The 14,336-nt window shown below is 41.3% G+C and overlaps 1 protein-coding gene across 1 annotated transcript; it reads left to right on the forward strand.

Moving 5' to 3' along the window:
- Position 1: 1 nt before the first annotated feature.
- ACOT13 (acyl-CoA thioesterase 13) lies at positions 2–13,851 on the forward strand. Its single transcript, XM_006051193.4, has 3 exons — positions 2–352; positions 9,972–10,156; positions 12,491–13,851. The coding sequence occupies exons 1-3, from the start codon at positions 17–19 to the stop codon at positions 12,693–12,695; spliced, it is 726 nt and encodes a 241-aa protein (XP_006051255.2). The 5' UTR covers positions 2–16; the 3' UTR covers positions 12,696–13,851.
- Positions 13,852–14,336: the final 485 nt, after the last annotated feature.

Genomic DNA, 14,336 nt, shown 5'->3' on the forward strand with positions numbered 1-14,336 from the left:
AGAAAGTCGGCCCGGGATGGCAAGGGCCAAACGGCGCGTGCATGCGCTGTCACAACGCGGGCGAAACGTCAGTGACGAGGTGCTAGACGTCAGTGCGCCAGCTGCCGGGGAGGGGACAGTTGTGGCGGGTGCGCTCGGCGGCGGAACCGGAACGCTCTTCGGGTCCAGAAGGCTGTTGACCTTGTTGTTTTGCGAACTTCAGGGCTCCCCTGCTCTTCCAAGACTCAGTCTTAAGTGGAGCCTGGGAACCGGCGAACGGTTCACGATGATCTGGGTGAAGAAGGCAAAGACTCTGCTGGAGGGGCTAACGCACTCAGGCAAATTTAACTGTTTCGATAGAAACTTGGAAAAGGTATTAGAGGCGAAGGCGCGGTTTCTAACGAAGGGAAAGAAAGCGCCCTTCTTGGTTCGTGGGTGAACGCTTCATACGTTGTCTCTGGCTAGATTCTTTTGGATTGAATCCCTAAACTCACCCTAGTAGTAATGATTACTGCTTTGATGGAGTAGAGTTACGTGGTAGGTGTGCCTACGTTGATCTGTCCATTTTATGAGTCAACAAAATGGGTTTATCTCAAGAATGGCAGAGGAGTTACACGTTGGGACTTGCAAGCTGAGGCTAACCATGGGCAAGTCCTCAGCTGTTCTTCTATAGAGAGAATAGGAGACAGTTGAGAGGGGCTGTTTTGAACAAGTTCCTTGGAGGAGAGGAGAGTCGGGTTTGTGGTGGTGTCTCATTGGTTGAGTTGCGGAGGTATCTTAGCTTGTTGCTGATAAAATCTTCGTTTTTCCTGCTGGGATTTATAAAGTAAACTAGGAGGAGTGTTAAGTTGGGGAAAAGTTCCCCCTTTAGGGCTTCACGACCCCCTTTGAAAAAAGGTGTTTTATATTAATTTTATAATCACAACATTGCATAATTAAAAAGAAATGTTAAATTAATTTTAGTAAAATAGTTTAACATATCAAAAATATTTTAACATGTAGTCAATACAAAGAGGGCTAACTTTCTGTACTTTGCAATCTCGTGTGAACTGTAGAGCACATCTCAGTTCATACTAGCTGTGTTTCAAGTGCTCACTACTGACAGGTGACTATCATATTAACTGCACAGGTTGGTATCATGGTAGGTGCTTTGTGTGTTAATTTGATAAAAAATGGATTTTGCAGTTGTTTCGTGTGGGCAGATTTGCTCAAGCTAAATAGGTTTATGCATGCTGCTACTGCTAAGTCGCTTCAGTCGTGTCTGACTCTGTGCGACCCCATAGATGGCAGCCCACCAGGCTCCCCCATCCCTGGGATTCTCCAGGCAAGAACACTGGAGTGGGTTGCCATTTCCTTCTCCAATGTATGAAAGTGAAAGTGAAGTCGCTCAGTCGTGTCCGACTCTGTGCGACCCATAGACGGCAGCCCACCAGGCTCCTCCGTCCATGGGACTTTCCAGGCAAGAGTACTGGAGTGGGGTGAGGTTTATGCATAGTGATCTGTAAATCTAGTCATGAACATGGTTTCTTTTACTGTGAGTTTTAAGATAATGTGCTCTAGACCGGCGGTTCTCAATTGGGGGTGGTTGAGCAGAGTGGAGGGATGCTGCCAAAATCCCCAGTGCACAGATTCCCTCCCTCTGTCCCCACAGCAGAGAATGGCCCAGTCCAAATGTCAGAAGCGCTGAGATTTTGAAAACTTGACTTAAAACCATGCTGTTCATCATTCACTTTGACCTAGGTGAAAACTAGATAAATTGCTACTCTTAATTCCGCTGCTGCTGCTGCTAAGTCGCTTCAGTCGTGTCCGACTCTGCGACCCCATAGACGGCAGCCCACCAGGCTCCTCTGTCCCTGGGATTCTCCAGGCAAGAACACTGGAGTGGGTTGCCATTTCCTTCTCCAATGCATTAAAGTGAAAAGTGAAAGTGAAGTTGCTCAGTCATGTCTGACTCTTATCGACCCCACGGACTGCACCCTACCAGGCTCCTGCGTCCATGGGATTCTCCAGACAAGAGAACTGGAGTGGGTTGCCATTGCTGTATACATATAAACCATGTCTTTGCACTGGACTTAGAGTTGGCTGTTCAAATCATATGATTTCTTTCTCTAAATCTCTGGTTAATAATTCTTTAAAGTCTCTTTCTTAATAAAAGAAGTGTAGTTTTTGTACCTTACGGGATCTTGACTGATAAAATCATTTTACTTCAAAAAATTGTCCCTTTGGTGATTTAAATATGACACCAGATATTCTTCAAGGCAAGAAATGCTCTTTTAAGTACAGGATTTTAAAATGCAAGATTACTGTTAAAATTAAACTGGAGTAAAAGATGTACACGGTCTCTCAGACACACTTGTCCTCTTACCCTATTGCTTTTGTGAAGACTAGAAGGAATAATGTTTCTGGGTGTAAGAAGCAAGTGAGGTGTACAGAACTATTGTGTCAAGTCTGCCCCATTACCCACTCCCACAAAGTCAATGAATCAAATACAAAAACACTGGAAAATCTGGCTGATAATATTCCAAAGAGGATTTTGTTTTTTGGACAGATGTTTGGAGACAGCATATAGATTCTGATAATTCATGGTGACTTTTTGTCCCTCTACAAATGATCTGTTGAAGAAAGCAAATTGAAAATTAGTTCTGGTATAGATGTCAAGTCAATGCATGAGATCATACATTGCACTTCTTTATTTTAGCCTGTCCTCTTTGTAAAAAAAACCTCCGTGTTATCAGTGTTTATAAACACCCACAAAACCTATCTTTTAAAAAGCACTGATACAGAAAGACTAACACTCAAAATAAAGTCCTGATCTTGCTATAAGATCACTTTTAAATCAGTCAACAAACTAAGTACTGTGAGATTATAAAGATATACCCATCGACTTCCCAGGTGGCACAGTGGTAGACTATCCACCTGCCAATGCAGAGATGCAGGTTCAATTCCTCAGTTGGGAAGATCCCCTAGAGGAGGAAATGGCAACCCACTCCAGTATTCTTGCCTAGAAAATTCCACCGGCAAGAGGAGCCTGACAGGCTACATTTTATGGGATCTCAAAGAGTCAGACACAACTGTGTGCATGTACACACACACACACCACACACTCCCCATCACAATTCCTCACCCTCCAGGAGTTTATCATCGAGGAGAGGAAAAAAGTGGGTTCCAAGGAACAGTCCCATCATGCCAGAATCCAGCTCCAGCAGCCAGGGATTCAGCCTGAAGGGGTGAGTGGTGTGGGCGAGAACCTAAGGCAGCCTCTCAGTTTTCTTGGACTGCCTGTTTATTTCAAGCTTATGATTCTCTTTTATACTTTGACAAAAGCATTAGGTCAGAGGTTTGATATTTTCAGTTCCCACTGACCCAGATTTGTTGTCTCCATAAATCATTGTTGCCCCTCAAAAGGAGTTCCTGCCTCAGCGATTCTCTTATCTACTTTTTCTCATGTGTCCTTGTGAATACACTGTAACTCATGCTAATGTCTGGGCTGCATACCACATTCCTCAGTTTATTTCTTATCTTTCTAAGTCCTGTTTGCCCCTAGTATCCTAAGCTCACTATTTCTTAGAAAGGGCTTCTAGCTAATAATATCTCTAAAGTCCCTAATTTCTATAAGCAATAGAAGAATATGCTAACATTACAGCATCCCTTAAATCTTTAGCTTCTATTTTAATTATTCCTAAGCCCTAAATTCAGCAAACTCCTTTGCCATAAACACTTTCCTCATAAATAGGCTTCAGATAGCAATCCCTCCCATGGTCTCAAGCTGCGGCCTGTGTGCTCACCCTGGAACACTTTTTTGTAAAAGTCCTTGAACAAATGTCAGTGATTAACTTTATGAATTATTCTCTGAGCACAGCTGCAGAAGGCTTTGTGCCTTCTCATGCTCCTCTCAAAAACAATAAGCAGCTTAATATTCCTTTTCAGTCACCTCAGCCGAGGAGAGGAAAAGACAAGTCAGAATTACAAGGCCTAACTCCTTCATCCCGGGACCATGCCTGTGGAATGAAGAAACGGGTCTGGGGCCGTGCCTCCATTTTGTCAGTAATGCCTAACGTGGCTCCCAACACCATCAGATGTGCCCTGAGGGGGAAAAAAAAAGTCCTCCAAATAATTTCAGAAAACATGGATGTATCCCCATTTTTAGAATTGTGGTATAATACACATATTTTACCACATGGGGCTTCCCTGGTGGCTCAGACAGTAAAGAATCTGCCTGCAATGCAGGAGACCTGGGTTCAATCTCTGAGTTGGGAAGATCCCCTGGAGGAGGGTGTGGCAACCCACTCCAGTATTCTTCCCTGGAGAATCCCCACAGACAGAGGAGCCAGCCAGCTAGTCTTTGGGGTCACATAGAGCTGGACATGACTGAGCACACACACACAACATAAAGTTCACCATCTTAACCATATTATTCAATTCAGTAGTAAGTTTTGCATTCACATAGTTGTACAACCATCACCACCATCCATCTCCAGAACTCTTTCCATCTTGCAGACCTGGAACTCTACCATTTAGGCAATAACTTCTCATTCCCTTTTTTCCCCAGCCTTGCCAACCACTATCTATAGTCTGTATCTCTGAATTTGACTACTCTGTGTACCTCATATGAATAAAGCCATTGCATCCCTTTTATATATTAAAGCTTTCAACTGCTGCTGCTAAGTCGCTTCAGTCGTGTCCGACTCTGTGCGACCCCATAGACGGCAGCCCACGAGGCTCCCCCGTCCCTGGGATTCTCCAGGCAAGAACACTGGAGTGGGTTGCCATTTCCTTCTCCAATGCATGAAAGTGAAAAGTCAAAGTGAAGTCCCTCAGTCATGTCTGACCCTCAGTGACCCCATAGACTGCAGCCTACCAGGCTCCTCCATCCATGGGATTTTCCAGGCAAGAGTACTGGAGTGGGGTGCCATTGCCTTCTCCGAAAGCTTTCAACTAGTTCTGCAGTAAAGAAACATGTTTCACCTTATCATGTTTAAGTTACTTGCCAATGGAACTCTCACCCCCACAATAACACATGTGAAAGTATATACTTCAGGAGTCTCAGGTGAGATCTGGAAATACCAGGTGAAATCCAACACACAAAGAAATAAGGGCAGGCAGTTCAGAAGCCAGGTTAAATTGTGTCGAGTTATCCTTGTGGAAATGAGAGGTAAAGTACAGGTACATGAGCTGTCTCAAGAGGAACAGCACAGACTAGAGAGAAGCATTAAGGATTTAAGACTGAACCCCGAGGACATACAGGGTTGAGAACAGTAAGTAGCCTTTGAAGACTATAGAAGTGGTTAGGAAAGTAAGAATAGACCTTACACTTACTCGAAAAACTTTGAAGCTTTGGCTCTACCACAAAAGGACAGTGATATTACTTAAAGTTTATCAACATGATATGCCAACAGGTATACTTAGACTACTGTTGCTCGGAGAACAGATTTTTTAGACTTCTTTGTTGCTGTTGGATTTGTGATTTTATTATAATGGGCTCATCATATTTACATTCCTGCATGGCATCACTCCTTCCTGGGAATGACTCTATTCCAGTTTTACATACCAAACTAGATTAGCTGCAAAAATTCTCCCCAAGTTTGTGCTTTCCCTCTTGAGAGGAGATCTGGAGGAGTGAAGTGACATCACCCCAGTCCTCAGTCTATAGGTGGTGAGAAAGGTCTTTCCCTATTAGCCCCCCTTTTCCAGGTTGAAGGCAGCAGAGGAGCTGTAATTGAGAGAAACCTTGCCAACGTGATTATTGTGAATATAGACTTTCATAGCATCTACCTTTGTAGGCATTCTAGAATGATTCAAAAAAATCTGCCATTTATCAGCCTTTGGGGAAAAATACTGCTTATAATCCTGCTTAGCACATCTCTCATCACCATCACCACCCTGCCAATGAACATGAGTGAAATGGTACTTCAGCTGGTTAAATCTTCAGGGAATATTTAAATTCTTCTGAGCTCTTCCCTAGGCCTTTGTTTGCCTCCCATGGCACCCATTTGTTAACTTTTGTTTTTGGTCTTCTCTGATAGTCTCTACGGGTTCCTCAGCCAGTTTAGTCGCTCAGTCGTGTCCAACTCTTTGCGACCCCATGGACTGCAGCACACCAGGCCTCCCTGTCCATCACCAACTCCCCGAGTTTACTCAAACTCATGTCCATTGAGTTGGTGATGCCATCCAACCATCTCATCCTCTGTCATCTCCTTCTCCTCCTGCCTTTGATATTTCCCAGCATCAGGGTCTTTTCAAATGAGTCAGTTCTTCAGATCAGGTGGCCAAAGTATTGGAGTTTCAGTTTCAGCATCAGTCCTTCCAATGAATATTCAGGACTGACTTCCTTTAGGATTAACTGGTTGGATCTCTTTGCAGTCCAAGGGACTCTCAAGAGTCTTCTCCAGCACCACAGTTCAAAAGCATCAATTCTTCGGCACTCAGCTTTCTTTATAGTCCAGCTCTCACATCCATACATGACCACTGGAAAAACCATAGCCTTGACTAGACTGTCCTTTGTTGGCAAAGTAATGTCTCTGCTTTTTAAAATGCTGTCTAGGTTGGTCATAGCTTTTCTTCCAAGGAGCAAGTATCTGTTAATTTCATGGCTGCAGTCACCATTTGCTGTGATTTTGGAGCCCCAAAAAGTAGTCTCTCACTGCCTCCATTTTTACCTTTATCTTTCAGTGTTCTTTTCAAGTAACTCAGGGGAGGCAGGTTTATTTAGTGGACTTGAGTCCAGTGGAGACAAAAACACTGTCTACTTGAAAGATTTGTGAGGACTGAGACGGTGTCTCAGTGCCTGTAAGACATGCATATACATTTCTGAGCATGGTCTCTAACACAAAGTTAGCCACAGTTAATAACCAAAGAAATACATGTGCTCCCTACAGCCTGTATCTTGACTGAAACCGAAATCTATTTTTTTTTAAAACAGTGTCCTCTCCTCAACCCCATTTGTCAACAGAGAGGTAGTTATTGGTTTCTTCCCCCACAAGACATGTTTCTTAGTTCTGGGAAGTTGGGTGGCGAATCAGTCTTCTGATTCGAAAGAAGAATCAGTCTTCATTGTTATCTTCCATTGGTTTACTTATTCTACTTGGGGAGACAAGAACTGGCAACACTAGGGATTCCCTGATGGTCCAATGGTTGGGACTCTATTTTCACTCCCAAGGGCCTGGGTTCAGTCCCAGGTTGGAACTAGGATCCCACAAGCTGTGCAACAGGGCTGAAAAAAAAAAAAAGAATTGGTAACACATAAAAGTATTTCTCTGTCATATCAGAGTGACCAGTGCAAGAGTATCTCTATTCCAGTATACATTTTCAGCCAATTTTGTATCTTAGTATAGCCTTTGGCCTTTCAAGTTGGGTGAGTGGGTTTAGTCGCTCAGTCATGTCCAACTCTTGGCAACCCCATGGACTTGTGGCCTGCCAGGCTCCTTTATCCATGGAATTCTCCAGGCAAGAATACTGGACTGGGCTGCCATTTCCTTCTCCAGAGGATCTTCCCAACCCAGGGATCAAACCAGGATCTCCTGCATTGCAGGCAGATTCTTTTTTATTTTCCATATGATCTCCTTTTATGTAGAACTAAGAAAAACAAAAGACAAACAGAGCTCAGAGATACAGAGAACAGGTGGTGATTGCCAGAGACAGGAGTTGGGTGGTGGACAAAAAGTGAAGGAGTCAAAAGTTACAAACTTGATGATATACAACCTTGTTGTACTCCTTTCCCAATTTTGAATCAGTCTGTTGTTCCATGTCCAGTTCTAACTGTTGCTGCCTGACCTGCATACAGGTTTCTCAGGAGACAAATGAGGTGGTCTGGTATTCCCATCTCTTTAGGAATTTTCCACAGTTTATTGTCACAATAAAGGCTTTAGTGTAGTCAGTGAGGCAGAAGTATATGGTTTTTCTGGAATTCTCTTGCTTTCTCTATGAGCCAGTGAATGTTGGCAGTTTGTTATCTGGTTCCTCTGGACAGGCAGATTCTTAACCATCTGCGCCACCAGGCTGGGGGAGAAGATCAGTATTAAAATCAGTATTCTTCAGTAGAAAGTCAAATTGACATTTGTTTTACTTTTTGTCATCCCAGCCAAAGTTAGATAATCATATGGAACACTAAGAACTGACCTCTATTAAATACACTGTACCTTGAAATTACACTAAACTATCTTTGGTGACTTGGAGAAGGAAATGGCAACCCACTCCAGTATACTTGCCTGCAAAATCCCATGGACAGAGGAGCCTGACAGGCTACAATCCGTAGGGTTGCAAAAAGTCAGATGTGACTGAAAATGCACACGCACATACGCACCCACCTTTGGTGACGATGAGGCCTTCCTGAACTGCCTAGCTTTTTCAAACTGTCTTTACCTGGCTAAATTCTGCCCATCCTTCAATCTGTAAATAATTTCACAGGATGCCTTTCCTAATGTCTCTTCCCTGAAAACATACTTGGATGAGTAAGATCCTTACTTCCAGCAACCTGTATTTATCCTCTCGGCAGTCATTCACTGTACTGCAGTGTGCGTGTATTGTTCCTATAGACTGGAAACCCATTAAGAGCAGAGATTTGATCTTGTTCATCTTTAGATTGCAGTGCTTCAGAGTCTAGTAAATGCCCTAGTAAGGTGAGTTTATATCTTGGGTCTCCTTGGTGTGCATTATTAGTTAATGAGGACATCTTATGGCTAGATCATTTATTGAATGATAATGATCCCATTCTGACATTCACTTTTCCATTGATTTACCTGTTAAGCAAAACATATTATTTAGAATGGTTTGTATTTTATGGTTCTTTTTCTGTTTCATATCAGGGCCTTGTAGGGGATAAACAACAGCAAACAACTCAAGTTAGTTTGTGAAGTTCCAAAATGCCTTCCTGGTGGGAGCATAAAAGCCACTGTATATCTAGAGATTCTACAGTTAGCCACAAGGGAGACTGGGAGGTGGATAGACTTAGACCTGAATCTCAATTCTGTCATATCCTTGGTGATTTTGAGAGTAAACCAGTCTGAATTGAAATTACTACAAAATGGAAACCATCTCTCCCTTATTACATAGTGCATGCGAAGACTGGCACAGTGCCTGACTTATGAAAGTGCTCAATAAATGGTAGTTACTTAGAATCGAATCGTTTAATGCAGGAGATGCCCCTCCCTCCCCCACATACAGCAGACGCCTCACACAGTCATCCATATTCTGTCTGAAAACCTCTGTGACAGCAAGAACTACTGCACTGGATGCAACGCGTTCCATTCACAGTTCAGTTCCAACTTCTAAATGTTAGATATCTATGGTGTTTTTTCCTAGTAAATTGAATAGGGTATAAGAAACATTTCTGTTATTTTTGTTTCCTTTCTAAAGATGTTTGATATAACATTCTAAATTCATTGTTCCACATTTTATCTTCTATGTAATTTTTTTCATTATGATACTATAAATGGGGCAGGACCTTAAAAGCAGCAATTTAACTTTGCTGGATTCTATTAAACTTTTTTTACACTAAAATAGGTTTGTGGTATAAGCTTGTTCTCATAATGTATTGAATTTCTTTCAGCCTATTTTAAAATTTGTTTTAAACCATTCATTATGAAGTCATTCTAAAAATTACTTTCTGCAGTAACTAGGGAACATCCAAATTAAAACTACAATGACTAACAGATCACAAGGACCACCTGACTTTGTTAGTGCAAAATTTCTGAGAAGACATTAAGAGATGCCAGGTTGCTATACATAGAGCTCAAAAGCTCAGATGGAATGTTTGATTTCTGCAGAGTAGTGGAGATTAAGAAAAACTACTCCTGTTTTCCCCTAAATATTCCTTTTTATTTCAAAACAATTTACTCCAGAGTTCATTTCTATCAAGAGAGACTGGTAACTTCATTTTCAGTTTCTGAATCAACTTTTGGGGGTGGCTTGGTTTAATCCAATGATAGTTCTTGGTAGAGCTGTTTGTGCTTTTCTAATACCACCAAATATTCAAAAAAAATTTTTTTAACACTTAGGTGACTCTTGTTTCTGCTGCCCCTGGGAAACTGGTTTGTGAAATGAAAGTGGAAGAGCAGCATGCCAATAAAATAGGCACTCTCCATGGCGGCATGACAGCCACCTTAGTGGATGTCATATCATCGCTTGCTCTGCTATGCACAGAAAGGGGTATATCCGGAGTCAGTGTTGATATGAACATAACGTACGTATGCAAACTGTACCCCAAATAACTTATTTCAATGTGATAACTCATTTGAAACAACTGAGACTACACACATTTATAACAGAAATAAAGCATGAGTTGCCTTTAGCTGGTCATCCTTAAGTGCAGCTACAGATTTGCCTTAAAAACATTCCATGGTTTTAGAATCTAGAACTAAAAGGATTTCTAAGTATAGTATGTATTTGAAATAATAATGTAAATAATCAGGGATATATAATCAGTGATAAAGGGAAGTCAAGTGGACCTTAGGAAGCATCACTATGAACAAAGCTAGTGGAGGTGATGAAATTCCAGCTGAGCTATTTCAAATCCTAAAAGATGCTGTTAAAGTGCTGCACTCAATATGCCAGCAAATCTGGAAAACTCAGCAATGGTCACAGGACTGGAAAAGGTCAGTTTTCATCCCAATCTCAGAAAGGCAATGCCGAAGAATGCTCCAACTGCCACACAATTGCATTCATCTCACACAACAGCAAAGTAATGCTCAAAATTCAAGTCCAGGCTTCAACAATATGTGGACTGAGAACTTCCAGATGTTCAAGCTGGTTTTAGAAAAGGTAGAGGAACCAGAGATCAAATTGCCAATATCCACTGGATCACAGAAAAAGCTAGAGAATTCCAGAAAAACACCTACTTCTGCTGTATTGACTACACCAAAGCCTTTGACTGTGTGGTTCACAATGAACTATGGAAGATTCTTCAAGAGATGGGAATACCAGAACACCTCATCTGTCTCCTGAGAAATCTGCATGCAGGTCAAAAAGCAACAGTTAGAACTGGACATAGAACAACAGACTGGTTTCAAATTGGGAAAGGAGCACATCAAGGCTGTATATTGTCACTCATATTGTTAAACAAACATGAGCACGTCATGTTTAACTTATATGCAGAGTACATCATGTGAAATGCCAGCCTGCATGAAGCTCAAGCTGGAATCTGATTGCTGGGAGAAATATCATTAACCTCAGATATGCAGATACCACCACCCTTATGGCAGAAAGCGTAGATGAACTAGTCTCCTGGTTAAAGAGGATAGTGAAAAAGCTGGCTTGACACTCAACATTCAAAAAACTTAAGATCATTGCATCCAGTTCCATCACTTCATGGCAAATAGATGGGGAAACAGTGGCAGACTTTATTTTGGGGGACTCCAAAATCACTGCAGATGGTGACTGCAGCCACAAAATTAAAAAATGCTTGCTCCTTGGAAGAAAAGCTATGACCAACCTAGATAGCATACTAAAAAGCAGAGACATCACTTTGCCGACAAAGGTCCATCTAGTCAAAGCTATGGTTTTCCCAGTAGTCATGTATGGATGAGAGTTGGACCATAAAGAAAGCTGAGCACTGGAAGAATTGATGCTTTTGAAATGTGGTGTTGAAAAAGAATTTTTCCACCTAAGCTACAGAAGATGTGATTTTTGTTGGAAGGGGAGGCAGAAGTTAGGGTGGGAAAACCAATGTTATTTGACATGAGGTCAATGTAAACGATGTCAGTTATCAGGTTTCGATCTAAATCTTTCCTTAGGCTAACTTAACATTTAGTCTGTCTTTACTATGGAAATGAGCATGCAGTAAGCAAATCACAAGATTAAAATGCAAAGGGTCTTTTGAGATTAAGATGAACAAAAAGAACTGCTAGGGCATTGAGGCATGTATTCAGCAGTTCTTCCCTTATTCCATGTGATGAGGGTTAAGACCGCCTGATGACCCTGCTTTGCCTCAAGACTATTAGGAGCAGAGATCTTCCAACCTAGCACTGCACGTCATGATCTTCCAAGATACTGCTATTACAACCATAAAGCATCTTTAATAAGCCAAACATAATTTTGGCCTTTCAAAGTCTGTGTGGCCGAAGTTTTGGCCACCATCAGGAGCTGCCTGAGATCCAAGAGGGCCTCATATTAATTCCTTATAGTTGTTTTTAAATCATTTTAGAGCTGAGTAACTTCTGCATATTGATAACAAAACAGCAAGTATTACCTCACGTTGGAAGTTAAGCAAATTAAATGAAAGCTTGGGGGAATCTTTCACTAGCCCCAAGTAAATATGAAGTAGGAATGCTAAAAACAAAGAAGGGCCGCAGGGCTGGGGAGCAGTTGAAAACCCCTGTGTTTGGGAAAACCTGTGTGCATGTAAGGAATCAGTAAGAGAGAAATTGGGTCAGGATCTGCCATTCAAATTAGAAAGGACAGAAAGTTTACTGATATTATTCTTGAACTATCTAGGAAAAAAAATAAGGCTGTTTTGAGATGCACTCAATTTTCTCTTTTAAAAACTATTGTTAACTAAATTTAAATATTTCCTTTCAAGGTACATATCACCTGCTAAAGTGGGAGAAGACATACTGATTACAGCACATGTTTTGAAGGAAGGAAGATCACTTTCATTTGCTTCTGTGGATCTGACGAACAAGGCCACGGGAAAATTAATAGCACAAGGCAGACATACCAAACACATGGGAAACAGACCATTTGAAGGCTCCGTGAAGAAGTCCAACAATGAGTGTCCAGAGTAAACCCGACTTGGACAAATGTAATTTTCAAAATAGCACAACTAGAAGTAGCCAAGAAATAGTCTTTGGGGAAAATGCCAGAGATCAAGTGGAATACAGGACAGGGGGTTGTCTATATTCTTTGATTTTGAGCCTCTTAAGTTTTAGTCTGTAATCATATGTAATACTTGGATGAAAACACGCTTAGCTCAGTGTTTCGAAAACAGGTAAAGCAAAGCTCACAGGGCCATTTAAGATTACCTTAAAACTAAAACCTAGTATTGAGGTAAAGGACACATTAATGATTAATCCTTAAACTGTAGGTCATTCTTAGCTCTAAAATGCTACATTTTTTAAAAAACCCAATTCCAAGATTATGGAACTTCAAAGTAGATGAACCACAGGCCACACTGAAAAATAAGAGTGAGCAGTCCTCAATAAAGTTTAAGGCAAAGCAGATTAGTGATAAACAGCCCAGTGGGATGAATAGCCCAGTTCATGATTAGTGTATTTTATAGTGGTGGTAGTGGGGAGAGCACAGAATTACCTTTTCCAGTACCTAGGATAAAACCATGCAGATCTTCAATCTCCTAAGACCAAGTTCACAAATTGTTTAGTCAATTTCTCAAATTTCTGTCAACTGTGGTATTTATAATTGGTTTCTGCATCAGGGTCTTAGTTCTAATATTTCACAACTGATGATCATAAAGAAAGGAAGTTTAGAAAACAGTTAACAGTTAAAGGTTGATGATCATTTGGTTGTATTAGAATACATTATACACTTTGCTGAAGGGCAGAAGCAGACTTGATAATAGCAGTGAACAGATAGGAAACCCATCTAGTATTGCCCATTGGAGAAGTATTGGAGAGTCCATTGGAGAAAGCTGATTTCAGAGCTGAGGGTGGGATAGGGAAATAACAAGATGAACCTATCTTGTATTTCAAAGTCAGTAAGTGCTCAATAAAACAAGGCGTGAAACAAGGCATGAAAAACAATCGCAGTGTATGACGCAGAGAGCTCAAACCCAGTGCTCTGTGATAACCTAGAGGGGTGGGAGGTGGGAGTTCATGAGGGAGGGAACATGTGTACCTAGGGGTGATTCGTGCTAATGTATGGCAGAACCACACTATTGTAAAGCAATTATCTTCCAATTACAAATAAACTATATAGCACTGAAAAGAAATGAGTCCATACTGTTTAGGTAACAATAAATGGCTAAGACAGGAGAGCTCTTCCTTGTTAATAGAATGCTGGCACATGTAGAGGAGTAAATATAAAATAGCTAACTATAAAATTGGGATATAGGACACCACCTTCACCAATGAATGTGGACATCAATAAAGACCACATGAGCAGTGTGTTTCTGGATATTAACTTCAGGGGGTGTAACATCACTCACAATGGGCAATGACCAGGATACCTAATCCAAATTTAACCACAAAGGAAATCACTAATACCAAAAAAGGACGTTTTTTTAAAAAAATTGGCCTGAACCCTTTAAAACTTGAGTATGGGGGAAAGTTTCTAAACCTTTGCACCTAGTTCCACTCAGGGCAGTTAGGTAGAGTTTAGAACAGTCCCTGACCGTGAGAAAGTGTTCATTTCAAATAGATTCCAATTGTCAATTGATAGAAAACATGGAAGTGCATTGTGAATTAAGAATA

Source organism: Bubalus bubalis, chromosome 2 (genome assembly GCF_019923935.1).
Source record: "Bubalus bubalis isolate 160015118507 breed Murrah chromosome 2, NDDB_SH_1, whole genome shotgun sequence".
Lineage (NCBI taxonomy): Eukaryota > Metazoa > Chordata > Mammalia > Artiodactyla > Bovidae > Bubalus > Bubalus bubalis.